Genomic DNA, 27,635 nt, shown 5'->3' on the forward strand with positions numbered 1-27,635 from the left:
GGCTTTTAACCTTTGTGTTGGCTTCAAAGGCACACAAATGAAACTCAAACTTAACAAATGGAAGACTTCATTATCTTAAAGGCACAGTTCATTAGCACAGAAAACGTATGGCAGTGGAAACCCATTCTAATACAGTGTCCACAGCAGCACATCCTTTCTGTTGCTATCTGAAGACACCTATTTATAAAACAAGATCTTCAACACATGATGGGGAGGGGGAGGAGCAGTAGTGTTGGATCCCTTTAATTGAACTGTGTCATAGTCGGAAAAAGTAGACAAGAAGCCAGGCGACCTGAGCTCCATGGTGTTGCTACAGCTGGAAGTTTCAGATAGAAAAGTACTTTAACGTCTGTCACTTTCTCTCACAACCCAAGTAGCCTCTCTCTGGCTACCTGGCTATGGGATATTTTGGTTCCTGGGTGTTTCATCTGCAAAATCAGAGGCCTGGTTGAAATATCTTTGGGTTTTTCTTTTCAATTCTGTGATTTCAAGTAGCTGTACAAATGACTTTAGGCAAGCAATGCAAGCATTTCTGTTTTCAGATCTGAAAAGTGGAGCTGAGTGCATTTATCCCAATTACTACACAAGTAGGAGGTGAGAGTAGAATAAAATCATGAGCATAAATCCCTTTTTGGGGAAAATAAAGAAGCACGTGCATGCATGTCCCTGTGACATTATCATCTTTCTCTTCTCCCTCCCTTCTTCCCTTCCTCCTTGCCTCCCCACCTCTCTCTCTCTCTCATCACCCATACATATGTAAACTTGACGCTTCTTAACTGATACATTGCTGTGACTTTATAGACTTTATTTCAGAACAACACGGAGAATCTAAGACTAAGTAAGAGGCATGGATGTTTGGAGACAGGAGGCATAATGGTGTCTCACCTTTACCTAGGATGAGTTACCTACACTAGGGTATTTAACAGCCAAACACAATTCCAGTGACTATTCTTAGGCCTCACTGCAGTCAGAAGAGCGGTTACATAATGGTTAATGCTTGGAAAGTGTCTGCTTATACCTACTTACAGATAATTCTTCCCTTAGTTACAAAGGAAGGCTAAAGTACATAATTTCTAGCCGAGTCATGTTTTCTTCTCAGTGTGTCCTTGACATGCAGTCAGGTTTATTCTATTATCATCTGCGAACACATTTATACCAAATGGATTCTTTTCCCAAACAAAATGTCTCTGGCTATGTTTTCTTGAGAATGGATGTTGTTTTTTATTTTATATTTTTAACCTATGCTTGAGGACAGAGTTGCCAAACATACCTGTGTATAATCTGAAAAGAGAAGGAGAGGAGAGAGAAGGGACTAGAAGAGAAAGATGGAGGAAGAGGGGGGATTGAAAGAGTGTACAAATGGACAGAAGACAGAGCAATATGGAAGCAGAACTCTACCCCAAATCTACAGCAGCTGCTTAGAAAACTATCCCATCAGCCCATTATCTCTACTGACCCATCCAGGAAGCCAACCTAAAACCCACAAGTCAGGGTGTGGAAAGCCAGACCCTCCCTAGCACACTGCCCCAAAAGCCTAATGGTTGTCTTCATAGCGATTTCATCCAAATACCTGGGATCTCATTAAAGACCGAGTATCTGATGCATCCCCCTAGCCAGTGACAAAGGTTCCAGTTAGCTTACCTACAGTATTCCCAAGTCAACAGCTGGTAACCCCACCTGTGACCTTGCCCTTTTCTCATCGTGAAGATTTCCCACTTTCCATTCTACCTTTGAGACGGTGCCAAAATGCACATGATAGCTGCTCTGTTCTTGCTCTCGTCAACCTGGAATAAATAGCTGTTAGCTGTTTTCATTAGCTGGCCTTCCTTCACTTCCACGCAACCTGTGACAACGGAGTGAGCGACCTGGGAAGCTTAACTGTTATTCTGAAGCAGCCGATGAGGATTCATAAATCAGCATTTCCAGTGTGGTATTTAATAATTCTGCCAGATGGTCTGCGTGCAAAGGATTCTCTAGTTAAATAGGATTGGGAATTACTGGGTTAAATAAAGTGGAAGAGATTTCTCGCCTGCAGGCTTTCTAATATTAAGGTGGTGGGAATTACTGAGAGGAAGATGCCACATCTTCTGAAGTCAGAACTGCTTTATGAACAGAACTTGGATTATTTTATGAAAAAGAAATAACAAAGCAAAAAATGCTTAGAAATGCTGAGACAGAAGATTCTGGAGATCACTTTAGCTCTAAAACCCTTCAAGCTTGCAGGCCCCTGAGGATTATGACCCATAACAACACAGAGTGTGACAGGACACGTGATTCAGTGTGCCACTGCATGGAAAGTTCTCACTAACGTGTTACCAGGACTGACCAGAGAAGATGGGAGGCATTTGGTCAGTCACTTCTTTCTCAGTCCTTCTAGTTATTTTGGGCTAAAGACACAAGGGAAAGAGTTTTCTCTTTGCTTGTATCACAGAAAGACACTAAATGGGACTAACTACCTCTGCTTACCCAAAACAGGTTACACACTGGATAGAAAAGCCGCCAGGTCAGGAAACTTTCACTCTATCTGGGAATCAGGCAGATTAGAAGGACCTCAACTTGTCATTTTAAACTTTAAGGCACATGAAGAGGGGACCAGGAACATAGTGGGTAAATTTAATTCTGTTGTGGCAAAGAACGTAATTGAAGATTTTCCTTATCTCAAAGATGTGGATTCCAGTACAGGTGCTTCTCATGTCTCAGCTCTATCTCCCTCACTCCCAAAATGCTGCTGGCATCATCCTAGGCTGCTCTAGGCATCCTCCTAGCCTGGTCATTGCAGGACAATTTTCCCTTCCAAAACACAGATTTGGAGTGCAGAGGAGTGGGGGTGGCTGGTGGGTCTTTAAACAAGCAGCTCATTAGAAACATAGAACTTTCCTTGTTTGTAGGTGCTGACTCCCAAGCCTCCTTTTTAAATGTACACACATACACACACACACACATACACACACACACACAGAGAGAGAGAGAGAGAGAGAAAGAGAGAGAGAGAGGAGAGAGAGAGAGAGAGAAGAGAGAGAGACAGAGAGAGAGAGAGAGAGAGAGAGAGAGAGAGAGAGAGAGAGAGAGAGAGAGCAAGACGGGGGGGGGGGAAGGGAGGGAGAAAGGGAGAGGGAGGGGGGTTGCTTCTTAGTAAACAAAATGGAAGCCCTTTTGGAGACCTATGCTTTTTTAGGAAGCACTCTTGAGTCTACATGTTAATCCTGTGTGTGTGTGTGTGTGTGTGTGTGTGTGTGTGTGTGTGTGTGTGTGTAAAATCAGAGCTTTCCATAGACGAAAAGATTCCTTGAAGGCCCACAATAATCTATTTTTCCTTATTATTTTACACTGCTTCCTTTTCTGCTATAGAGAAGACACATAGAAGATGTGGCCAAACTTTTGATACTGAGATGTGACATTGTTGAGAAACAACATCATCATCTACAAAGCTCATGCTCAAGAAATGGGATATCAGAAAGAGAGAGAGAGAGAGAGAGAGAGAGAGAGAGGAGAGAGAGAGAGAGAGAGAGAGGAGAGAGAGAGAGAGAGAGAGAGAGACAGAGAGAGACAGAGGGAGGGAGGGAGGGAGGAAGGGAGGGAGGGAGAAAAGAAGGAACGAAGGAAGGAAGGAAGAAGGAAGGAAGAGAGGGAGGGAGGGAGGGAGGGAAGGAAGGAAGGAAGGAAGGAAGGAAGGAAGGAAGGAAGGAAGGAAACAAAAAACCAAAGTATCTCATGGTGTTTTAAGTAAGCTTATCACTTTGTGCTAGGTCACACCACAGCACGCAGCCACAGGTTGCACATGCTCAACAGTACTTTTCATTGGTGAATTTATTTAATTAACAAACCAAATGCCACAGTGTGTTGGGAATCACATTCATTAGTGTTGTCTCTCATATAAATTCTATGAGGAAGACAGTGTTATAACACACATTTTTTTTTTTTTAAGGTAAAAGAAACCGAAGCACAGAGAAGTTAAATAGCTTATTTGGAACTTAGACCAGTGAGGAGCAGATCCCAGCTGCCAGGCTCTGGGCCCTCACTAATAATAACTATGCCTTCTTTAACCCCTGTATCTGCTGAAGGCTTTTGTCTAACAATTCATTTAAAAATGGAGGGAAAGAGGCAGAAAGTATAGAATAAGAACGACAGAATGATTAAGTAGAGGGATAATGAAGAAATTAGCATAATCAATGAAATTGAGCTTGTGCATATCGCTCTAGTAAGTGATGCCAAATCCCAAGTTACTGATTTCTAGGGTTTACGGGGTTCCTGAAGCCCCTTCTTAGCTCATAGAGGATGTGTCCAGAAGCCAAGGTCCAGAAAGAAACAGACTACCCTCTGGACCCTGCCTCTGCTAGTGAAACTACATCTATGTCCTGTATAGGTCGAGAAGGAACCATGGAATGAAGAACAGAGAGGTAGGGTTTATTGTCCTCCTTGCATGAGGAGGGATCAAGAGGATCTTTCGCAACAGAGCTAGATTCAAACACAGGGTCACTGGACAACAAAACTCCATAAGCCTCAGTCTTATCTCACCGCTCCAGTAGTTCTTTGCAGGGAACGCAACCACACTATTAATGCATATTTAGGGGATAGGTGTGCTCCATCTTCTTTCTGCCTCCATCACATACCTCTAACCCAACCAAAACCCCAGATGCATATGCATCCATTGTGGCATTTTCCCCACCCCCGAAGAATTCCTATAAAATTTAGCAAGAGAAATATATAATCACAGCCATTGTGTAGTAATCACATGAGAATACTGACAATTTTACTGATAATTAATCCTAATAATGTTTGATTTTATAACCAATTGTTCACGCTTGAATGAAACGACTGACTTAGAAACAAAAACAAGCCTGGTCAAACCAGTGCCATGGCTTTAAGAAACTATGGGTTTGGCTGCATAAAGGAAGGCACACTTACCAGTCAGGAAGTCAGGGTCAGGAGTGGGCTCCGAGATTTCCTCTAGACATTGGTTCTCCAGTGGGACGGTGGCCACCACAAGACCGTCTGGCAGTTGCTGGTCTAAACCACGAGCAAAGTTGCTTTGTCTAGAAAGAGAGCAGACCTTCGCTTTCCGAGAGTTCACGGAACTCTTCAGCATACAGTCCATATTTCAACGCACAGTGCCAAAAGTCTTTCTGGTCCAAAAGTCATGCCTCACCTTGAGACTCATTTGGTACATATGACATGAGTTAGGCTTATGCATAAGGGAAGTAAAGGCAGCAGAGAGAGGCAAATCAACTGGAAAAGTCTGTAGTCAGGGTAGAGAACGTTTCTCCCCACACCAGGTTTCCATTCTGACTTCCCCTCTAAAGACAGCACACTCTGAGTTGCGTGCGTAGAACACGGAGAAGGCTCTGGCTATCACATGACCAATTCTGATATCACATTTATTGCCCTGGAAACCCAATTCCGTTGATGAAAATGGAAAATACTTGCAAAGTCTCTTGTCCATGACAGAAACAGGAGCTCAGTATAAGAACTACCTTGAAAATTTGCCTCCAATTTGTTCCTAAGAGCATAGGCTTAGATTGCTACCAGGCTGTGTTTTTATGTTAGAATACTGACATCTCCATTGTCATAATCATTATCATCTCATGAAAAGCAAATTTTGATAGCTTCTAAGAAATTTCAAATAGCGCAATGAAGAAAACGTATGAGGGTCAAATGGAGAATCTCTCAGAGATTTTTCTAAATAAATGGTATAAAAGGTTTTGTCCGCAGGGGTGCTTTATAATTGCCAAAATAATTAAATGTCCCAAATACTTGACCATGATCAATATTTACCATGTTAGAAATTCAAAGAGAAAATTTAACAATTCCTATTAAAATACTAATAAACACATTAAGTATCAGCCTGCCTTATGAGAAAAGGACACTGGCATTGTTTTATATTTTTAAATGTATGACTTAATAGAAGACAACTGGATTCTCACAACTGAAGCCAACTTATTATAACATGTAGTTTTACTTGAAATATAAGAAAGAAATTTAGCTTTCTAATAGGTAGGACCTCAGTACTCCCTGAAGGTCCAGTAAAGTCCAAGACTCTTGAGCACACTCTGAGGACGGCCGTTCTAGATCCACTCATGAGCCAGGTATTAAGATTTGGAAGTCAAAGGAAACCTGCACATTTTGGGGTGGTTTCAATATGAAATCCTGAAGGTAAGATTTTGCTTCAGGTTTTACCATATACCTAGCATGCTTCTTGGATTCTTGAAGGCAGAGTGTAGACTGGAACAGGATTATGGGCAAGAACACAATCTGCTCCGTTAGCAATAACACTTTCTCCCTGATCCAAGCCAAACACATGCTGAGAATAAGGCTCTTCAGAGAGGAAGCCACTCAGACCCCTGAAAATCAGCTCTATGCGTATGACATTCACCTGAATGTTCCTTTTAGCACCTGTCCAGCAGCTACTTCCTTGGACTGGTTGTTGTAACCAAAGAACATTTCCCCAAACAGAGTCTGGTTCATGGAGACCTCTCTGCTTTCGGCACAGTCACCGCCCTCTGGGCAGGTCTCTGTGACAAGTTGGCAAGACCGTCCATCCACCCCAAGCTTGTAGTCTTCGATACACCTAATGAAAGAGAGAACTTAAGTTAGTTGTTTGCCGATGAGTCATCCGGGCAAATCAGTGCATCAAATTGGGGAGCAATGTCGCTGGGAAAATGTTGAATGACCCCCAAACTAGGAATAATCCAATTTGATGTGGGTCTCTTAAAAATCAGGTTTTTTTTTCCATCTATAAATGGAGTGACTTTCCATCATGACCACATCTCATGATTTATTTTCCCTCAGATGATAATTTGGACTCAGACTACCCTACCTTTCCTAGCCCTCTGATTTCTAAAGTTAAGAACTAGAGATCATGATGGAGGCGGGTCTTCTATCAATCTGTTTTCATTGGTTAATTAATAAAGAAAATTGCTTGGCCTAATAGGTTAGAACATAGGTGGGTGGAGTAGACAGAACAGGAAGAAGGAAGTGAGGTAGATGGCTCAGTCAGATGCCACGCCTCTCCTAAGTTAGTCAGACTGCCGTGCCTCTCCTTTGAGACAGATGTGATGAAGCTCCAGCCCAAGATGACGCTAGAAACTTCCTGGTAGGACACCGCTCATGGTGTTACATATATTATTAGATATGGGTTAGTCAAGATGTGAATAAGAGGCTGAAAATAATGGGCCAGGCAGTGTTTAAAAGAATACAATTTGTGTGTTGTTATTTTGGGGCATAAGCTAGCCAGTGGCCAGGAGCTGGGCGGGATGAAAAGCAGGCCTGCCTGCAGCACCTCACTACAAGATCAGCATATAAGTGAGTTAATACATGGAAGTAGAAGGTATGCCAGCATTTTTCTCAAGAATATTCTGTGAGCGTCCGCATTTGTTTGTAGGGTAATTAGGCAGCAAAAGAGTGACAGTGTGCTTAAAAAAATTAATAACTCTCTAATCTGGTCCTGTGGCAAGTCAACTAAGAAATGAGGAAGATTTATGATCTTCTAGCTGTGTTCTGTTTGAGTACATACAAACAAACCAGCCACTCATACAAACTCCCCTCCATCCAGCGTTGACATCCCAAACTAAATAGATGCCAGGGCACAGTGTGAATACTGTGTGCTCCATAAACCAACAATTGCCTCCTGGGCGCTTTCCTCATTGTGTTGCTCTAATGGGAAAGTAATACTAATTTGGTAATCATGGGTCAGTGACTCATAAGTCATTAATTGGACTTTGTTTGTAGTTATTTTATGAGTAAGATACTTTTGCTAACTCAAGTAAGACTTAATTCTTTAATAAGGTTGTCATTGTTTTTTTTTAAAAGATTTCTTTCCCTGCTTAAAAATAGAACAAATTTAAAACTGTAAGATGATTATGATACTGAACACATCAATTATCACTATCTGTAGTAACTGTGATAAGTTAAAAGCTTCAGTCCTTTATAGAGGAACAAAGGATCATAGTTTTAAAAAGTGAGACATAATGCTATAAGCAACGTGAATGCTGTCCTTAACTGTGCAACTCTGGACTGCCTGATGAAACTCTGGTGAGATTTTTGTTTCCAAAACTGCAAGAGGGGTGTGAGGAGTAGCTGTTCTACTAGAGTGTTGAGGAAATTAATTCATATATTGAATCTATAGAACTTACACCCTGCCGAATGCAGAGCTAATGCTGGCTGAATGCTGCTATTATTGTTAGCCGAGGTGCAAATGAGGACCATGGGCAAACAACCTTAACTGCTAACCCTCCCTGTTTCCGGTTCCCATTGATACAGGGGTGTGAACAGGTGTGAATGGAGCATTTTAACTGCAAGTGCATGTGATTTGCTCTCTGTGCAAGAACCTCAAATCAGAACAGACCTGGACGACTTACAGATAGTGCTTTGGGTAACACTAATCAACATGTGCCTATTTCCAACCAAAACCAGAAAGAAAGTCCAGTGAGAGATCATGGCTTTTGTCCAGAGAATGGGTTTGATTCAAGACCCATAGAGGACTGCCTCCATGACTCAGAAGAGGTCTGGGACAAGACTCTGAATGACTCCTTCCTCTAGCCACATAAACCAGAGTCTGGATGGTGGAAGCTAAAACTGATTCTGTATCAGTCCATCTTGAACATCTTGACAACTGTCTGTCTGTCTGTCTGTCCGCACTTCTTACACTTCTTATTCTTCTGTCAAAATATTGCAAAGCAACCCCCCCACCCTTTTTGAGAGGGGAGACCAGGCTGGACATCCTGTTGTTCCCCTTGTATCTAACACCTAACTAGGTTCTCTGCACAAGCGGGTGATGAAATGTACATACAGTAAAGAAAAAAGGATGTAACTTTGACTGAGTCTGCTTCCATTAATTGAAGTGGGTCACCCTTAATGGTCACATTATAGAGAACATTAAAATTTAGAGCAAGCTTCTATTTATGGAATGGGATTTTACAAGAAACTAAATATGAAAATTGCTCAATTGCAAAGAAATGAGATAAAATACAATAAAATAACATTACAAGTGCACTAGAAATCTTTTCATGGTTACTCAGCAGGCCCCGGCTTTTAGTAAGCCCCTAACATAGTTTTATGACTATAAACATTGATTTTCATTGCAAGCTTATTAGATGGTGAGAGCCTGGGAGACACGAACTTAAATGCTACTTTCTTCGGCAGCCTAGTGGTCAGTGTGATGTGTGAGCACCCCAACTGACTTGCAGCAACAGGGTCGGGTGGGAGAGTGGGCGGCAGAAGCAGGGAGGGTGGGAAGGGAACGAAAGATAGACAAGCAATCTATGGGCATAATAAAATTGGCTAAATCTTTATTTACTTGATAAATATAGCATGAAAATGGCTTTAAATATAATTTCAATCAGCGATACAAATTTAAATTTTGAGAAAACTGCAGAGCTTTGAAAAAGTCAGAAAGGGCCTGAATTCTGCCCCTAATCTTCCGGTTCACTAACTTTCCAGTCACAAGGGAGATGGATCCCCTTACTAGTCATTCCTTTTCTCACCTGTGAAACAGGGTAGCTTTGCCCAACCTGTTCTCTCACATGGATGGGGGAGAGCTGATCCCAGGAAAAGCATTAAACCGAGAGGAACTAATTAATGACCTAGTGGAAAGAGGGAGGGCTTTGCAAAATCTGGAGACTTTGGAAGCAGAACCCGAAGCTTCCATTTTTTTAAAAAAACACTCCTTCCCCGCCTTGATAATCCGGTAGTTTTACATAGTCTTTCTCAAGTTTTGGACGGCGGGAACAGCTTCTGTCACAAAACACATCATTAACACAGTTCCTTAAAGGCAAAGCTTGGAACGTCCTTGCTTAATTGGGCAACGATATACGTAAACCATGTGGTTAATTGTTCCTTTCAGGTAAGCCAGAGGCTGCAATTCTGTAGCCACCGGACTATCTTGCCGTAAGGTTCCTCTAAATTAGACTGTCGAAGTGCTACTGGCTCTCTCCTTAGGGTCTAGGAGAGACTAGTCCATTCACAAGGACCTACTGCGGTTGCAGCACCAAACGTCTCTTGATGTTCACTCACCCGCAGAACATGAGGATGTTGTACAAGGTGGGGTCATCTGGAAAAGGCGCCATCTGCTGGAGACACAGCTGTTCGCAGCCTCCGTTGAAACCATCTGAGCAGTCAACGCCGATGTGGCGGTCATAGCAGCCTGAGCTGTCCTTCATAGGGCTGAGTCCTGACGGGCACTGGCACAACCAGAAAGCATCCGTACAAGTGGGTAAAACAGAAGACCCAAGCGCAGTCACTGACACGCTCCATGTGGAACTATTACCCCTGGAAAACAATCTATGGATTTCCTTTTGCCTTTTTGTCTCCTTTTAAAAGCAAAAGGTTTTTTTTTTTTTTTTTTTTTTTTTTTTTTTTTTTTTTTTTTTTTTTTTTTTTTTTTTTTTTTTTTTTGACATCTTTCTGTTTCTGTCTGGGCACAACTCACACACATTCGCATTAAGCCTCTGGCTCTGAGCAGGCTGGCATGGAGCTATGTGGCAAGACAGAAGAGTGCTCCTTCCCTACTGGACCTCAGGCTGGCAGAAGAGGGGAAGTGATGGGCCAGGATTTAAAATGCATTAAGCAGGGATTCCTGGGGACTAGGGAGAGCTGCGGTGCTGTTTGAACTCACATTAAAAGGGCACTTTATCAATGTTGGTACCAGTTGGCGACACTGGGGAGATGGAGTGAGCCAGGGCTGCCAGTCTGAGGCCGGAAGGAGACTTTCCTACAGCCTTGGAGAGGAGTGTGATGTCTCTCACAGTGAGAAATCCTGGGCTCATCACCTTGCTGTCTCAAAGATTCCCCTTGGAAGCAAGCCACCTAGCCCACAACACCTGCTACACAAGCACCCACTGAGGCTGTGTTGAATTTGGCCAGCTGGTCTTAATGGGAACATTTGCTCCACTGTCCTAATTGTCAGTCAGCTTCCTAAGGAGGGCGTCAAAGGAAGAAATCATAGAAACCTCAGATCCTGGTAAAGGTCATGGAGCAAGGTGAGCCCCCAGCAACACTTTCACAGACCCCAGCAAGCGCCTACCTCATTGTCTAATCCAACTGTGGAGGTTTGAAAGAAAATTGCCCCCAAAGGGAGTGGCACTATTAGGAGGTGTGGCCTTACTGAAGGAAGTGTGTCACTGTCGGGGTAGACTTTGAGGTCTCTTTTCTCAAGCTTCAGTGTGACAGCCAATCAACTTCCTGTTGCCTCCCAGTCAAGATGTAGGGCTCCCAGCTCTAGCACCACATCTGCCTGCATACCACTGTGCTCCCGATATGATGATATGCTGTTAGTGCGCCCCCACCCGCTCCAATTAAATGTTTCTTTATAAGAGTTGCCATGGTCATGGTGTCTCTTCACAGCAATAGAAACCCTAAGACACCAACCCTCAGAACAGTCCGTGAGGTGAGACGTGTGACCCATATGAGGAAACTGAGGCACAGAGTGTTGAACTCCTAGAATCACAGCTGTTTCAAGCAAGTCCACACTTGGATCCCTGGTGGGCCGTCTGTCGCATCCTGATTCAGTGGCTCTATCATCTCCTATGTCACACTGGGACTTCGAGTGACAGACCTAGTCACTGGAAACTGAGTCTGTGCTCCCTTCTCTCACAACTTCCTGTGTTATCCTCATTCAAGGACAAGGCAACCCCTGATAGTGCACGAGAATCTCTAAAATCTTAGTTTTAATTTCTAAATTATATTTTAGTTTTTCTCACCTGGATCCTTGTGCTCGTGTGAAGACGCCGTGCATTAATAGTAACAGGCTGGGAAGAATGCGTACATGAAGGCCAGACTCAAGCATCTAGAGCAGGGCAGAGCTGTGAGTATGTCTAGATTTGGTTCCCAAACTCAGGAATTTAATGGCTATATTTTATCTTATTCTATCTATCTATCTATCTATCTATCTATCTATCTATCTATCTTCTATCTATCATCTACTATCTATTAAGCATCTATCTATTATCTATCTATCATCTATTAATTCATCTATCTATTTATTATCTAGGTAGCTGTCATCTATCTAGCTATTTATGTATCTATCATCTATCTATATATCTATCACCAGTCCATCCTCCCTCCCTCCCTCTCTCTCTCTCTCTCTCTCTCTCTCTCTCTCTCTCTCTTGCAAGACACTCCTCCAAAACCCAAACCAAACTTCTGAAACTTGGCAGTGTGACCTCATTTCCCTTCACTCCCCATTGCCTGCATTGCCTGGCTTGTCCTCTCTTCAGCCAGACACCTTGGCTCACAGAGCTTAGTGCTCAGGCAGATGTGTCTCTGAAAAGCCACCTCTCCTCCCACCCCCTGTTCCAGTCAACAACCACAGCAGGATATGCACTGTTTACTGACACCAATTGTGCGATTTCCCATACAAATGCTCCCTCCAACCTGCCAGGCCCCCAGCTTGGTCCATCCCCTCTCCCCAAGAAGGCAGATGGAAAGTTGGAAGGTGGCAGCATTTAAAGGCAATTCCAAGGGCTACCCCCTGCTGTGTACGCCCAGATGTTATCCAGAATGGTTCTGATGGCAAACAAGCAAACAAAGAAGCTGAGGATTGCACCCCATGATCTGTTAGTCCCTCCCCCCATTAAGCTCCGTGGACACCCAGCTGTTAGGCCAGATGTGTCACCAGAGGGGGCTGGCTTAGGCACCATGTGACTGCCCAGGCATGATTTGGGTATGGAAACACACAGTGTTGTTGGGATTAAATGTCTGTACCGGTGGACAGGAGTTGTTCTCCCCTCCTTCTTTTGACAAAGCCACCAAGCAGAGAAAAAGCCAGTTGTCCTGTCAATCCAACTTAACATAATTTCAACCCTCACACCCGATAACTCTATCAGTCCCAGCCAGGACGTGCCAGCTTCTCAGCCACCTGCTGGTTTTCAGAGTGCTCCATCATGCACAACTTTTGACAAAGACTTCACTGAATGAAACAGGAGCTGGTTTTGTTTCAGGAAGCCTCGTCCTGGCATAGTCACATCTGGCCTGGCTCTAATGCCAAGATGACCATAGCTGTTCCTACTTGACCACCTGATATCAGATTCTCTTCAAAGATTTGGAGAGAAGACAGCGTTAGCTATTTTGTCCACATTGGAGTTTTGTTCTTCTAAGTAAAGCTAAATTACTAGCCATAGCTGTACTGAATTGGGCAGTTCTTTTTGTGGTCCATTTTTATCTGTGTGCATTTTCTGTAGTCCCGACAACACAGGTACACTTTATCTTCTCCATTTTATGGGTAGCTCAGAAAAACAACCTTGTTTAAGGCCGCCATGGTGGGAAATGGCAGAAACAAACTCTTGGCCTAGATCTGTCTGACTCCAAAACTTGTATGTGTTTCTGACATTTTGCTGTGCACCTGTGATAAAATCTGGATTTCTTAGAAATAAAGGCAATGCGTCAACAACGTAAAGCAATCCTGTAGATCTGTTATTTGACTATGTGAAGTGATTTCTGATGCATATTCTTGAATGAATTATGGACTTATAGATTTATCCTAATATTTTTCTTATGTCCCTCTTTACACACACACACACACACACACCATGTTATTAGTGGAACTATTTTAGCAGAAAACACAGCAAGCTGTCTAGAGTGATGACCTTGAAGGCAAAACAAGATCCCCAGTCACGGAGAAGGATGCAATTATCTTTATTGTACTGTAACTAACTGGGGCGGCAATTCAGAGCATTTTAGAAATATTTCCAGGAAAAAAAAAAAGAAAACAATGTTGAAATGAAAAACTGAGATTTCTTCATAGCTCTTATCCGGAGCACCCATTCCCTAGGGAGGTAATCATTCAAGTATCTATGGAATAAATTTGGTTTCTCACGTGTCTTCCCTATGTTATTTCATTTAAATGTCAGGTTTCTTCAAAATCTTAATCGGAACATAAAGAGACTGCAACCAGCTGTGGTCCTGCTTCCGGAAATAGGTGCATTCCCAGCCACAGGGTCTGAGGAGTTTTGTCTATAGAAGTTGCATTTTCTGTTGGCAAGTCTTGGGTATTCTCTCTTTCTGTCTGTGGATAATCCTTCCATTTGGTCCTTGAAGGAGAACCACTTGCACAGGAGAGAGCCCCAAGGTCATATATTAACCCCACTTTGCATAGGTTATATGTAGCAGTCCCAGGGACTTTATGAAGTACAGGCTTAAAAAGAAAAGTCCATTTATTACAGCCATAACCATCCCCCACCAGGAAGGTCTAATAAATGAGCTCATACTTCAGTGACCCCTAAAATACACAAGGTTAATCATCTTTCCATGAGGTGTTCATGACTTCTTGACTCATTACTGGTCCAACACATAATTTGCTAATGAGATTAAAATGATTTTCCCCATTCAAATCCTTTTCTTTGCCATCTTTTCCCCTCTTTTTCTACCAATGAGTTTTGGTTGATTAATTACTTAGGAGACTAAACTGGAGGCCACAGATATCTCAGTTCTAGATTACCAAGTAGACACTCTGTTGGCAGATGGCTATGAGTGATGGACACATGCGCTTATTCGCGTCCCCTGGGAGAAGAGGGACAGAGACCAGCACGTGAGCTTGCCTCACTGAACTTGGATGATTCATGAGGCATGTGACCACATTTTATACTGGAAATGGGCTCTTTTTTACTACGCGACAATCTCACCCCTTTTGCAAGTGATGATTTCCACAATTTCTTCATGGGTTTTGACATGCCCATCCAAGATATGCAGGACTTCTCCAAAGGGGAAAAGCGTGATAGAGTTAAATTTATATTTCAGGCTGCTGTGGTTTCCTGCTCCAATTTCTCTAGAAATCTCTGAAGTGTATTCATTTACTTATTGTCCTACAGAGAGAAGAAGAGATGCTCATCCTTAAGGTCCCTGCACATTTGTTTTCTAGCAATGGTAAAATGACACATGTTATGGGAAACCATCGTGGACAGCACACAGAGGAAGGGCGTCGGAGTCGCTGAGCAGCTCAGCAGCCATTAGGATATAATGGTCTGGCAGGGAAGGTCATGAGTTTCACATACAAGAATGCAGGGCTGTTGACCCTGCTCCTTTCATGGCCATGGTCTACTTATTCTACTTATCCAATGTATTTCAATGTCTTACAAAGCAAAAGCATTTGTTGGGCGTTTTCAGCATGGGTGTGAGTCTGCAGATGAGAATTTCCCATTTCCTTTACTTTTGGTATAGCAGTGGTAGTAATTTTCTAACTCTCAAGGCATATTTTATGTTGAACCTCAGCAGGTAGGCTTCATGAGAATGAAGAGGGTTGGCAGGGGTGATCTGACAGTAAAGTGATTGCTACCTAGCATGAAGATGTGAGTTTCCATTCTCAACACATATAGAAATACAGACCTGGTCTATACAGATGTCTGTCATCTCACCACTAGGGAGATATACACATAAGGATCTCTGGGGCTAAATTTTTGAGATCTAGGTTTAGTGAGAGATCTCATCTTAAAGAATAAGGTAGGAAGTGATTAAGAAAGACAATTGATGTTTCTCTCTGGCCTCTACATGAAGGCATGAGTGCACAAACACACACACACACACACACACACACACACACACACACTATAATAGTTGATAAGGAAGTTCTCATGAAAACTGGGGCTGGGATGGGGCGGGTTGGAGTTCTGTCTGCTAAGTCTACTCAATTCCCACTGCCATTACTCATGAATGGCTCATCCAAATTTGTTTGTAATACAATCGTATAAATGTAAGAGCATATCTAGCCTTACATGGCGAAAAAGACTTTACAGATAGGATTAAATCAAGGATCTTTAGATGAGAGGATTATCTTGGATTATTTAGATTGGCTTGATGTAATCACAAGGAGTTGTTAAAAGTGAAAGAGGGACACAGAATTGAAGAGATACATGCTGCAGAATGATGGTTAGAAAAATACAATCTCTCTAGCTTTAGTTAGAGGTATAGCAATAGAGCCTTGACCCGAGGAAAGTTTATGGACTCTAGACTGAAAAAGGTAGAGGAATCGGTTCTGTTTAGGACCTCCAGAAAGGAAGAGAGCCCTGACCATGTCTTAATTTTAGATCAGTAATAAACCCATCCTGGATTTGCAAGTAGAATTGTAATATAATACATTCACAGAGCTTTAAATCACTGAAATCAGTGTGATTTGTTCCAGCAGCAATTCGAAGGTGTCTGGTGGAGGAAACTTTGAGCACAATGAATAAGGCCTGGTCATCCGTGGCGGGTGAGAGCGGGGAGGCAGCCTTATGCTCTGGGAATCCTCTGGAAGCTTTCACAGTCCCCAGTTATTGGAGAGGAGTTGCATTGTTGCATTTTTGTAATGGTATGCTAAGGTTTGCACAAGGTTCTACCTTTCAGAGGCATTTGATTTCTGTTCTTGGAGACTATATAAATAACAGGGTAATTACCTGGAGGCAATTAACCCCTGGGAGTTGATGCATAACTGAAAGAGCCTTCCTAGAAAGAATTCATTCTACAATTCTTTGAGCAGATGGCGCAGACATAACTTGAATCCTACCTGTCTGGTTTGGGTTAAATTAGAAAACACACAGCCTGTGTCTTCTTCAGAGTCCATTATCTCTGACTCCTTCCAGGTTCCTAAAGGTCCAGCATGCTCTGGCTTCTCATGCTCTTCTCTTTTCATAAAAATATGTATTTGTTGGGAAGTCTTTCCATTCAACACACAAAAGACTGAAAATAAGGGTCTTTATGCAGAGGTGTGTCAATTCTCAAATTGCAGAGGGTACCGATTATCTTTGCCTCCGGCCCGCCTCCAGATGAAAGGCCACTCTACTAACACACCAGGACTTTGAGACAATACAGATGCCCAGTAAGGTTGGGTCAGGCTCAAAGTCAGATGCCTAGTCGTCTTTTCAGTAGGGTCACAAGCCTCGTAATGAGCTCTCACGTACTCTCTCCTTCGGTTTAGTGATCATATGCTTCATAGCCAATGAGAAACAGTGAATGGGATGTGTCTGCCAATCGGCTTGGCCCCTTTCCCCCTGGAAGCCACGTGGAATAGTGACTTCAAAGAATTATGCTAATACAGTACTGGTATAATTGGGTGACTTTCTGCAGTGGCTCCAATTCTGCAAATGCATATTCATCAGAACTATTCCTGCTAGCTCCGTCTCACAGATCACAATGTGGAAACTATAGGACTCCATCAGCACAGCTACATGCCAAGTGAAAGGCCAAGCATGGCCAACAGAAGGCACCTGACAGGCAACCCCCACCGTGGAGAAAGGGTCCTGATAAGAAATAGTAGCAAGAATGGGAGAGTTAATTCTTGCATATGAACGTTCAAATCACATGTGGGTAGATAACGGTGGGCAAGGGAGGATCACATAAGTGCACGTATGTTCACAGGTTTCAGTACTTAAAATGACCCCAGAATATAATAAGGAATAGAAGATTAAAACTGGGGTAAAGAGAAGCATGCAGGATGGTAAAAGAGAAAAACAAAAGTATTTCATCATGGAGTTCATTTGAACAGTGAGATTGTTGCCTGGGAGACTCAGATAGGTGGAATTGGCTAAAGAAGGAGAACAATGATGGGCATCAGTTCACCTCCTGGTTGCCTGTGGAAGCCATGAACTAACAAGTGCTTTCCTTTGTATTTCCCCAAGAATCCTCCTGTTCTTCTTTGTTCTCTTTGGGTATCTGCCAGATCCTCCTGTCTGCCATGTATCTTTCCTTTGCTTTTCTTCATGTCCACTTCTTTCTGACATAAGCAAGACCCCTTCCGGCTGCAGCTTAGTTGGTACTGACTTGGAGAATACACCCTAGACACCAGATAGGCATTCATCATTGAGACCTAACAGATTCCTGAATGGAACAGATGCTCAGAGCTGGGTAAGAAGGATGGTGAAAGATGGTGTTGGCTCAGCACCCTCACAGTTTTCCCGTGCTCTGGATCCCCTCCCACATCACAGCTGTTAGAATGGGAAGTTAAATGGGGCACCATAGCCACTCCCAGGGCTGCAAGTTCCCAGTCCTTTCCCTCAGGCCATTATTACAGACTACCTGTCTCAGTGAATGTTCCCTTCCTCCTTTGTTCTCACTTTGACCATCTTTCCTGCCATCCTTCCCTGACTAAGCCCCTCTAACTTCCTGAATAGTTCATGATTCTCCCCTCTAAATCTCCAAAGAAGGTAGGACTCATAACAGATGACAGTGTCAGTGGAAACAGCAATGGCCAATATAAAGGAACCAGCCTACTGGTTCCATCAGCTCCTGTCTCCATTTACCTTCCTGGTCTGGAATCATCTTCATTTCTATAACCTGGGAGATAGCAGAGTAATCCTAGCCCCCAAAGTCTTAGTGGTTAACAATATTAACTGTTTTTAAACTATCTAAGTTTATAGATATGAAAACAAAAAGCAAAACCAAACAGAGACCCACTTTTTAGAGAAGCAGGATTTTCTTAATATAAGTTCCAATATGTAGGATTTATGTAGTCCTTGCTAGCCTAGAACTCATTCTGGAGACAAGGTCTACTTCCAACTCTAAAGGCAGAGATGCCTGCCTTTAGAGAGAAAGCTGGAGAGGTGAGCATGGGTGCTGAGAGCTAAACTTGGGTCTTCTTCTTGTTGTTATTGTTGCCAGCCTTAACCTCTAACAGCTGAGCCATCTCTCTCACCTCTGATGCCACTTTAGTTTATGTTTTTCACTACCATTTCGAGCATAACTTACTCTTTTCATATCCCTAGCTGTAGGTGGGTTTCTCCTAAAACTTGCTATTAGTCTTGGAGCCAACAATTGTGGAAGTAATTGATTAGTTTTCAAATAGCTTTTACCAACTATCTTGTAAGATTGGAAAGTCTGGAAGTTTCTCTAGAAAGATCTAGAACACCTAGTAATGCTCTTTGGGTATTTCTTGATGGACTGATTAACTCTTTCTTCCTATCAAGAGAAAAATTCTTAATTTAGGTTAGATGGTGGTCACACATGGGCACCACACATATTTTCTTCTGTATGACTGTGTTATATGTTATCCCCACCCCATAGAGGAACCTATAGGATAGAAGAATGGACATACCACACAACCAGTAGAGTCCAGCTTGCGATCTGAAATGCAGCGGAAATTCTTACTGCAGCCTCCGTTATCTTTGCTGCAATCACGCACAGGCCCAAAGGAGTCTAAGAGGACTTCCAGGCTGTCAAAGGATGATGATGTCATCAGCTCCTCTCTGCATGAAGAAGCAATGGAGGAATCAAGGGATTCCAAAAGCAACAAGTGTTCTTACTTTTTGTCATCCAATCTGGTCTGCTTTTTCTGGTCTCACTCTTTTATAAAAATTGAAGATTAGCCATACTCAAAGCCTTGAGTTAACAAATCATGAGCATTCACCATATCTGGGAAGTGAGCCAATGTTATAATGCCTGGTCAAAGAAGGAGATATGAATATAGGCAAGGATATTAACATTTTATTGCCTATCAGTCCTTGAGGTTTGTGGGAAGTGCTTACAAACTCTAATTTTATGTCCTCTTCCAGTGAATGAGTCTTGAGTTATGCAATATTGACCCAGATAAATAGCAGATCCTGGCTATGTATATATGGGGAACTTAAGGCAGTTTGCCAACTTCAGCTTGTTCTATGCTCTCTCAGCCCAGTGTTTGTTGCTTCAGGTAGCTTGTCACTCTACCACCTAAGCCACCCTGAAGTGAGACTCACCTGACCTCCACAGCATCTTCCATCACAGTCATGTCGGTCTTACACTTTGCTGATGGATTGATGGCCAGTTCAGCTGGTGGAATCACGAAGCTTTTGCTGAGGGGCAACCACATGCCTTCCCCAAGAGTGTAGGTAAATCTGGGTGGACACACACAAACACAAACACACACACACACACGGGGTGGTTATAGCTAAGCATAACTGCCCACCAGCATTCTGTTGCTAGCTGTGTCCTCTTCAGCCTTCCTGAAGACTCTGCAGATACCCACAAACCAGGTGACTACAGGGACCTACACATAAAGTACTCATGATATAGCACAGGAATAACACCAGGGGATCTGGAATTCTGTCATTGCTTGCTCCTTTCTCATCTTCCCCATCCCTGCAGTGCTCTTCAGACAGCTGAAGCAGTTGAAATTGTCTGGCATGGACAGCATGACAGAGCCAGACAGAGAGGCCTCATCCAACTCATGGGGCCAAAGAACAGAAGATCTGATTATGGTACCCATTCACCAGATATCAGAAGTGGCTTTTATCAAGTCATAAAAAGTGGGTTTCAGATTTTCCAAGTTTAAAACTGGTCCTCCTTTGTGTTAAGTCATATGGAAATTGGAAGCAGTTTAATTGAAAAGGGATTTTGGCCACCCCCATTCTCATCCCGTGACTGTGAACGTGCAGTAGCAGCCAGGGCTTCTCCCTTCTTGAGGGGAGCCCTGAAAAGGAAAAGACAGGAAAAAGGTTTCCTTTTCTGGCTTCTGTATAACAGGAATAGAAGTGACTGAAGTTAGGGGCCTCCAGGGGTGAGCAAAGAAAGAGATGAACAAATGAGAACAAATGAACAAAACAGGCCCAGATTTATTTTCTGAACTCCTACCCACACCCTGAGCTAACAATGATAACCCATGGGATGCAGGGAAGACTCTTTTTTTATTTATTCTTATAACAAGAGCTAAAAGGAATAAAAAAAAAATCAATCAGCATTTCAAGGGAGAGCTTAAGGAAACCAGTAGAGATTATTTGTTTATTTATTCATTCATTTCATCTCAAAGACATTAAAATGCTCTGTATTCACAGTAAAAATAATAGTCAGATGGATAAAAGCCAATGTGGGTGGAATATCACAAGGCGGTGGCAGCTTAGTGTCTCCTCCCTACTTGATGTGGAGGGAGGAACAATGGAAGGATAAGTGCAATTAAGCAGAACACTGCACCAGCACCATCAGCATGCTGGTCACAGCCACGTTTCAGAGCCTTGCTCCTCGCTTCTGTAGCCCACACTGTCTTCTTTCATTTCTGGGATGCTTGAGATGTCAGGAAATCAGACTGATGCTGTATATATGTATATATTTATGAAGTGTGTCATCAGCCCAAAAATGTTAGCCATAGACAACTCTACAGACTGGAGATGCTCAACTATGTCATTTCTTCCCATGACCTGAATTACAGCCCTTGCCATCAGAATTGCTAAAAGAGAAGAAGGCAGGTTCCAGTATCTCTACAGAGGATTCTGGAAAGGGGGTACATTTCTGTGGAAGTCAGATGTGGCCTGACTTGGTAGATATTTCTCCCTTTTCTGCTCTCTGTTTCTAAGTACTCTACTCCTCTGAATCCTCTGAACTCCTGGTCATGCTCTGAGATGTCTCTCCCTCTGTAGAAGGCTCTTAGATCTTCCTGCTTCTAGGAATGTGAGGTACTAGGCAAGACCATGACTTGGTGGCGCTGGGAGACTACAAAAGGCTATTGCTGTATTCATTAAGAAAACAACCAGGAATATTTATTGAAGGCATAGCAGTATCTCTCTTTTTTCCTCTTTTCTCCCCCCCATCTGATAATATAGTAATAACTGGTTGATCCAGGAATGATTTTTTCCAAGGTGCACTGAATCTGGGACTTAAAATTAAATGTGGATTTTAATATATGACCTGTTGTGGGATATTTTACACTGTGTGAAGATATATTTCTGTGGTTGATTTAATAAAGAACTGAATGGTCAATAGCCAGGCAGTAAGAGGTTAGGTAGGACTTCTGAGGACAGTGAAGACTCTGGAAGAAGAGAGGTATGGAAACACCAGGAGAAGCAGAGCAAACAGGATGTACAGGAGGAGAGGTAACAACCATGAGCCATGTGGCAAAGCATTGATTAATATAAATGGGTTGACTTAAGTTAAAAGAAATAGCTAAGAACAAGCCTAAGATATAGGCCAAGCTTTCATAATTAATAAAAAGTCTCTGTGCCATTATTTGGGAGCTGGTGGAAGAGAAAAAGACCCTTTACATATGGCATCCAATGTAGGGCTCTGTAACATGAGGCGCTGCTTGCTGGGGTTTCTGGACTGCCCCGTTCCCCCAGCCAGTAAGCCCCCAAAGAAATTCATGCAGAGAGTCTACATTAATCATAAACCTGATTGGACCATTAACTTATGCTACTTATTAACTCTTGTAGCTTATATTAACCCATTATTCTTATCTATGTTAGTCACATGGCTCAGTACCTTTTTCAGCGGGGCAGGTCACATCCTGGTGGTCTGGGCAGGACTGGAGGGAATGAGCTTCCTTCTTCCCAGAATTCTCCTGTTCTCATTTCCCCGCCTCTACTTCCTGTCTGCTTGACCCACCTATACTTCCTGCTTGGCCAATCAGCGTTTATTTAAAACATGATTGAGAAAATACAGACAATTCTCCCTCACCAGGGCTCAATATCCACATAGAGTCTGAGAAAGTAGTCTCAGGTAAGGCCAGCATACAGAGATAGTCATGGCTCTTTTAAAGTCCTGCTGTACAGCCAAGCACTCGATCAGCTGACACTTGGTACAAGGAAAGTATGTAAAGAGACCGTCTCTGTCCCACCTGCTCCAAATAATTACACAGAAACTTTTATTAATTATGAAAGCTTGGCCTTAGCTTAGGTTTGTTCCTAACTGGCTCGTATAACTTATGTTAACTCATTTATATTAATCTACATTCTGCTACATGTCTCGTGGCTGTTGCCTTTCCTCCTGTACATCCTGCCTGCTCTGCATCTCCTGGTGTCTCCCCACCTCTCTTCTCCCAGAGTCCTCTCTGTCCCTGGGAATCTCACCTAACTTCTTCCTGCCTAGCTATTGACCAGTTAACTCTTTATTAAACAAATTATAGCAATATATATTCACACAGTGTACCAATATCCCACAACAATAATCTTCAGATATCTGTATGATTTCATAAAGGACATTCTTGAGGTGTTCACTTATACTAGTCAGCTTGAACAAGGGCAACATTAACATGTACTGTTTCAGAAAATAACCACAAGTTTGAATGGTATCAGGATTCTGTGGTTCATTGGACATTGACCATTGTTTTCTATTTTGGTTAAATTTATACGTTTACTTGGGTAATGTAACAGGTTTTAGGAAATAGTTGGCAGTTCCAGTACATTTGAGATTGTTAATTATTTTTATGGAATTCCTGCCCAACCATTTTCTTAGTAGTCCTAAGAAAAAGCCATTTATGACTTGTGCCAACTGGAACTATTTGACATATTCCTGTGTATGCAAAGTTCAAAGTTCTGAAGTTGTCATTCTGATCTCATCTTCCCTGTTTCATACTTCTGCCCCCTCCATGTCATATGACTGTGGTTCCTAACATCCTTCTACACTTTTAATCACAATACTCTTGCTTCTATTATTATTTATTCCTGGATTTTATGTACCCTTTTCTTCACTTCAACTGGCTCACTTAAACACTCATTTACAGTCACAAACCCTTCCAGAAAGTCCTTCCAGAATCTTGGTCTTCAACACTCAGGCCAAGCAAGTGACATTCTGCGTTCCACATAATATAATCTCTGCAATTCATGTATTGAATTGTGCCTGTCCTTTTTTTGGGGTTCATCATCTCTAAGGAGAATGTGCATTCTTGGGTAGCAGAGGACACTTAACACAATTCCTAGACTAATAATGTCACCCAATAAATAGCGACTAACTAATCAACAGAATATTTTGTTTCCTTCATTTTCAATGGCATCTGGGTGACATACCCAGGAGGTACAAATTTAATGAATACATTGGTGAAGCTATCCTTCATGGCAAACAGAATGCGAACTAAACTTTGAGTATGGATGGATCTAACAACCATGACGTAGTTTTCATGAGAAACTAACTATATTAGTTAGCAAGTAAAGCAATGTTGTCTCCTTCAGTCTTATTAGAGTCAAGGTGAAATCCTATAATGGAAGCCCAGTTAGATGTGGAATGAATCTAACACTTATTGAGAACTCCCAAAAGGGCAGGCAGTTGGCAGAGCTACTCATTTATCTTCACGATGGCCTTCTCCAGTGATTTCTTTGGCCCCAGTTTACAAATCCACTGTCTAATACCATAAGGAGATCAGTGACCTCTGAAAGATCAACATTTGTAGAAAAAAATATGGACTTGGTCAAATATGGATACCAGAGGCTTGACAGCCCATGCTGGCTGGTGCTTAGGAAATTCTAAAACTTTCTTTCATACACAAAATCTACTGAACAACTCCAAAACCCAAATATAGTCTAAACTGTTAGAAAAAAAAAAAAGCTGTGTCCTGAAATCTCATCTGTCCCTCATTCATGCAAATTTGGCAGGGATGACTTTAAAAACACCACCCAAGGGAAGCTTGAGCGAGCATCTGGAATGCTCTCCCACGTTGGGCCTTCTTTAGAGACAGCTGGTGGTGACCACTGCTGTTGAGGACTCAGCTCTATGCTGCACAATCCCATTGAAACCCAACTAGAAATTTCCATCCAGAGGCAAACATTCATTAGTCAGTACTGGGCAGAATAATTCTGTAGTCTCTCTAGCCTGGTGCAAAATAGAATGTGGGAAAACAGATTGCTCTTGACCTGGTGTCTTCACTCTTCCCCAGGCCAGGTAATCACTTGAAGGGACAGTCATAGACACCAAAATAACTAACTAAATAAATAAATAAAATTATCCTGCACTCGTACTGGCACCAGAGAGTCCAGTGGAATGGATGGCTCTTCACAATGGGGTATCATGAGAATGTCTTTGTCTTTGGTGAACCAGTGCCCTCTTGCATTTATCTTGAGATTGCTTTTTTCCAAGTTGAGCTCACCATCCATAGCCTTTCCTTGTCTAATTTCAAGGGCTCGGGAGATATCTAAAATGACCCTCTACACTTACCTGCCAAATGTTCAAGACTATATCAAATGTATAAACCTTTCTATGGAACCACTTCTTTCTTCAAGAAGGTAACCCTCTCATTCAGAAGCAAAATGCCAAGTTAAAAATAAATCTGAGACAAATTAATCAACAATTAACTACCATAGTCATTTATTGTGAAACATTACAGAATCATTAGAGCAGTGTTTATCAATCATGTATGTAGATGAAATTTTCCATAATGTCTTTAGAAAGTATTCATTTCCTGGGTATAAGTCCCAGTACTTTTGAGTAAATTGGTTTGTGTTGGGTGCATTAGTCCTTATAAAGTCTAGGGATTATCACATAGGGCCAGGGATGAAAGACCACCTCTTGGGTGAGTCTGCAAACTTAAGGACAGGGACTTCCTTCATCAAGCCCGTCAAGGTCATACCTACATCATCTGAAATAGTGCTTTGGAATGATGGATGTTCAAGAGATGACAGATCTGGAAACTTGGTGTGGACCATGGAAATGTTCAATGTTTATATTAGGAGGGAAAGATGCAATCTCTCTGAATGATAGAGTTTGAGAAAATACTGGATGCAGTGAATTGGACAGAGTAGAAGCCATATTTGACCATGAATGGAAAATTCCACAGGAGAAGAGCAGCTTATTTCATAGCTGAGTGTTAACATTCAGTGGTAGAAAGATTTGAACGCCAGAATTTAAACTCCATTCCACAGGCTAGAGAAATATGCAGTGGCTTGGAACTGATCATAATAAAATCATGAATCAGTACAACAGCAAATAAATAACCAATTTTCATCACTGACCAGATCAAACTTTTCTCAGAATTTCCATTGGTAAATGGTTGACTTAGATGCCAGAGTGGCTTTAATTTAAAAGTGCCCCAAACACATGAAGCGCAACCCATGGTATTCATTTGAGAAAAGAGTTATTGTCATATTAGGTACCAAAATTGTTAATAACATATTGATCACCGCACTGGCTCCTGAGGCGGTGAAGTCATGGATTAAACACCACACCTGCTCCCTCTGTAATAGTGTATGGCTGTCACGTTCGCATGTCAGCCAACAGGCTTGAAAAAAATGATGCTTATGGAGATGGAACATATTTTCATATGCAAGTTCTACTCTTACAGAGATTTGACCAAAACCTTTGGGTTTTTTTCTATTAAGTTACAATTTGTAGGAAACAGAGAACTTATTTATGTTATCAACAAAATTTCTCATGATTCCCTATAACCTTGTTTTTGTTTTTGTTGTTGTTATTGTGGTTGGTTTTTTTTCTTTTTAAAAGAAAGAAAGAAAACGAAACCTTCAATGATCCTGTCAGTTGAACGACGAGAAAATAAGGGAAAAGTCACCCAAATAAAAATCATTGTTAGAAAATTTAAGTATAAGGAATATTGCTGATTTCTATTAGACTACAAGTATTTCAAGTGCAGCCTACAGCCAGCATTGTTAACTTGACGCAACCTGCCCTAAGAAAGACACTCAGGAGACTGACGGGCAAGTAGAGGCCACTTGAGGAAGTGGTCGTGTAAATGTGAACTGTAGCTGTGTCCATGCTAAGTCACGAGGAGGAATAGCACACATGTGTGGTAGTGGCCTCAAGAGAGTGGTGCAGGGGCAAAAGTCAACACCAAAGCAAAGGTGTGACTGATAGAGAAACGGGTTTGAGAACTTAGATATAAGTGAATCTCATGACTACAGGAACAAGGAAAGCAAGCTCTCCACCTGTCCTCCACGGCTCAGCCTCTTTCCAGCAATGGCATGCAGTAACTGAACTCATTCTTTGACATCCACCTGTGAATGTCTGTCCACGTCCTCCAAAAGTGGGCTTGCTCGTGGAAGAAGACAAAGACTGCGCTACCAGGCCAAGCCCAGGCTCTGGCTCTAAGTAGGTACATGGAAATGCATGTTGAGTGAAGGACAAACTGACTACGGGAATGAACAATAAAATCTTAGATTGGAAATAAGCTTATGTTCCAGAAAGGGCCTGGTGTGAATTAAATTTTATGAAAATTCAATAGTTCATGGCTGGCACCCAAATTTCCCCTTTGCTTGTGAGCCTTTGTAATGTGTGCTTTTTACCAGATATGCAGGTAGAAATTGGGAGGGATTAGAGTCATCAAATTTGATCAGGAGGGTAATAGATAAAAGAAAATAATAATAAGGTAGGGTTTAGAATAGAGGGAGGCAGGGGCAGGAGAGATTAATTTTGAACAACTCAAGACTCTATAAGGAACGTGCAAATTAGATGTACAGAGGAAAAGCAGAGCCTGACATTAATTGCCTGTTCTGTGCCAGAGTCTGTGCTGGGGACTTTCTGTGTATTATCTCATATATCCCTCACTCTAATCTAGCCAGGCATGTATTACAGCCCCATTTAACAAACGGGGAAACACATTACCAAAGCTCACTGAGCTGGCAAGGAATGGAATTGGACCCAAACAGAACCTGTCTGATATTACAGCCCTCTATGTTGCCACTGGGTTGATTTAGGTCAAACATTTTTGTTCTAAGTAGACAGAACAAACCCAAGTGTTTCCTGTGTTTAACCCTAGAAATGGTCAGTGGGCTGAGGAGCACTGGGACTTATAGACATATAAAAGCACATCCCTGGATGTGAACTTACCTGAATATTTTATCAGAAGGCTGCTCTCCCAAAACCAGGTCAAAGCCTCGCTGAAATATTGTGTAAGGCCAAGGCCTAAAAGGAGAAACATTATTCAATTAATGACCACTCAACAAACACTCTCTCCTTGTCAGCTACTCTGCTAGGTTCCAAAGACCCAAAGATGAAGAGCACATATTCCTTGCCTTCAAGAAGCTCATACATGTGAGTGCATGTACAACCTTGAACCC

The 27,635-nt window shown here is 42.2% G+C and overlaps 1 protein-coding gene across 2 annotated transcripts in view; it reads right to left on the reverse strand.

Moving 5' to 3' along the window:
- The window catches only part of Astn1 (astrotactin 1), a 324,573-nt gene that overhangs the window by 75,471 nt on the left and 221,467 nt on the right, over positions 1-27,635 (reverse strand). For both annotated transcript variants that reach the window (XM_038349589.1, XM_038349588.1), the window contains exons 9-14: positions 27,406-27,480; positions 19,629-19,766; positions 18,992-19,142; positions 10,009-10,175; positions 6,371-6,565; positions 4,906-5,033 (exon numbers count right to left, since the gene is read on the reverse strand). In XM_038349589.1, the coding sequence (XP_038205517.1) occupies positions 4,906-5,033; positions 6,371-6,565; positions 10,009-10,175; positions 18,992-19,142; positions 19,629-19,766; positions 27,406-27,480 (854 nt within the window). The remainder of the gene's footprint in view (positions 1-4,905; positions 5,034-6,370; positions 6,566-10,008; positions 10,176-18,991; positions 19,143-19,628; positions 19,767-27,405; positions 27,481-27,635) is intronic.

This window comes from Arvicola amphibius, chromosome 12 (assembly GCF_903992535.2).
Source record: "Arvicola amphibius chromosome 12, mArvAmp1.2, whole genome shotgun sequence".
NCBI classification, from domain to species: domain Eukaryota; kingdom Metazoa; phylum Chordata; class Mammalia; order Rodentia; family Cricetidae; genus Arvicola; species Arvicola amphibius.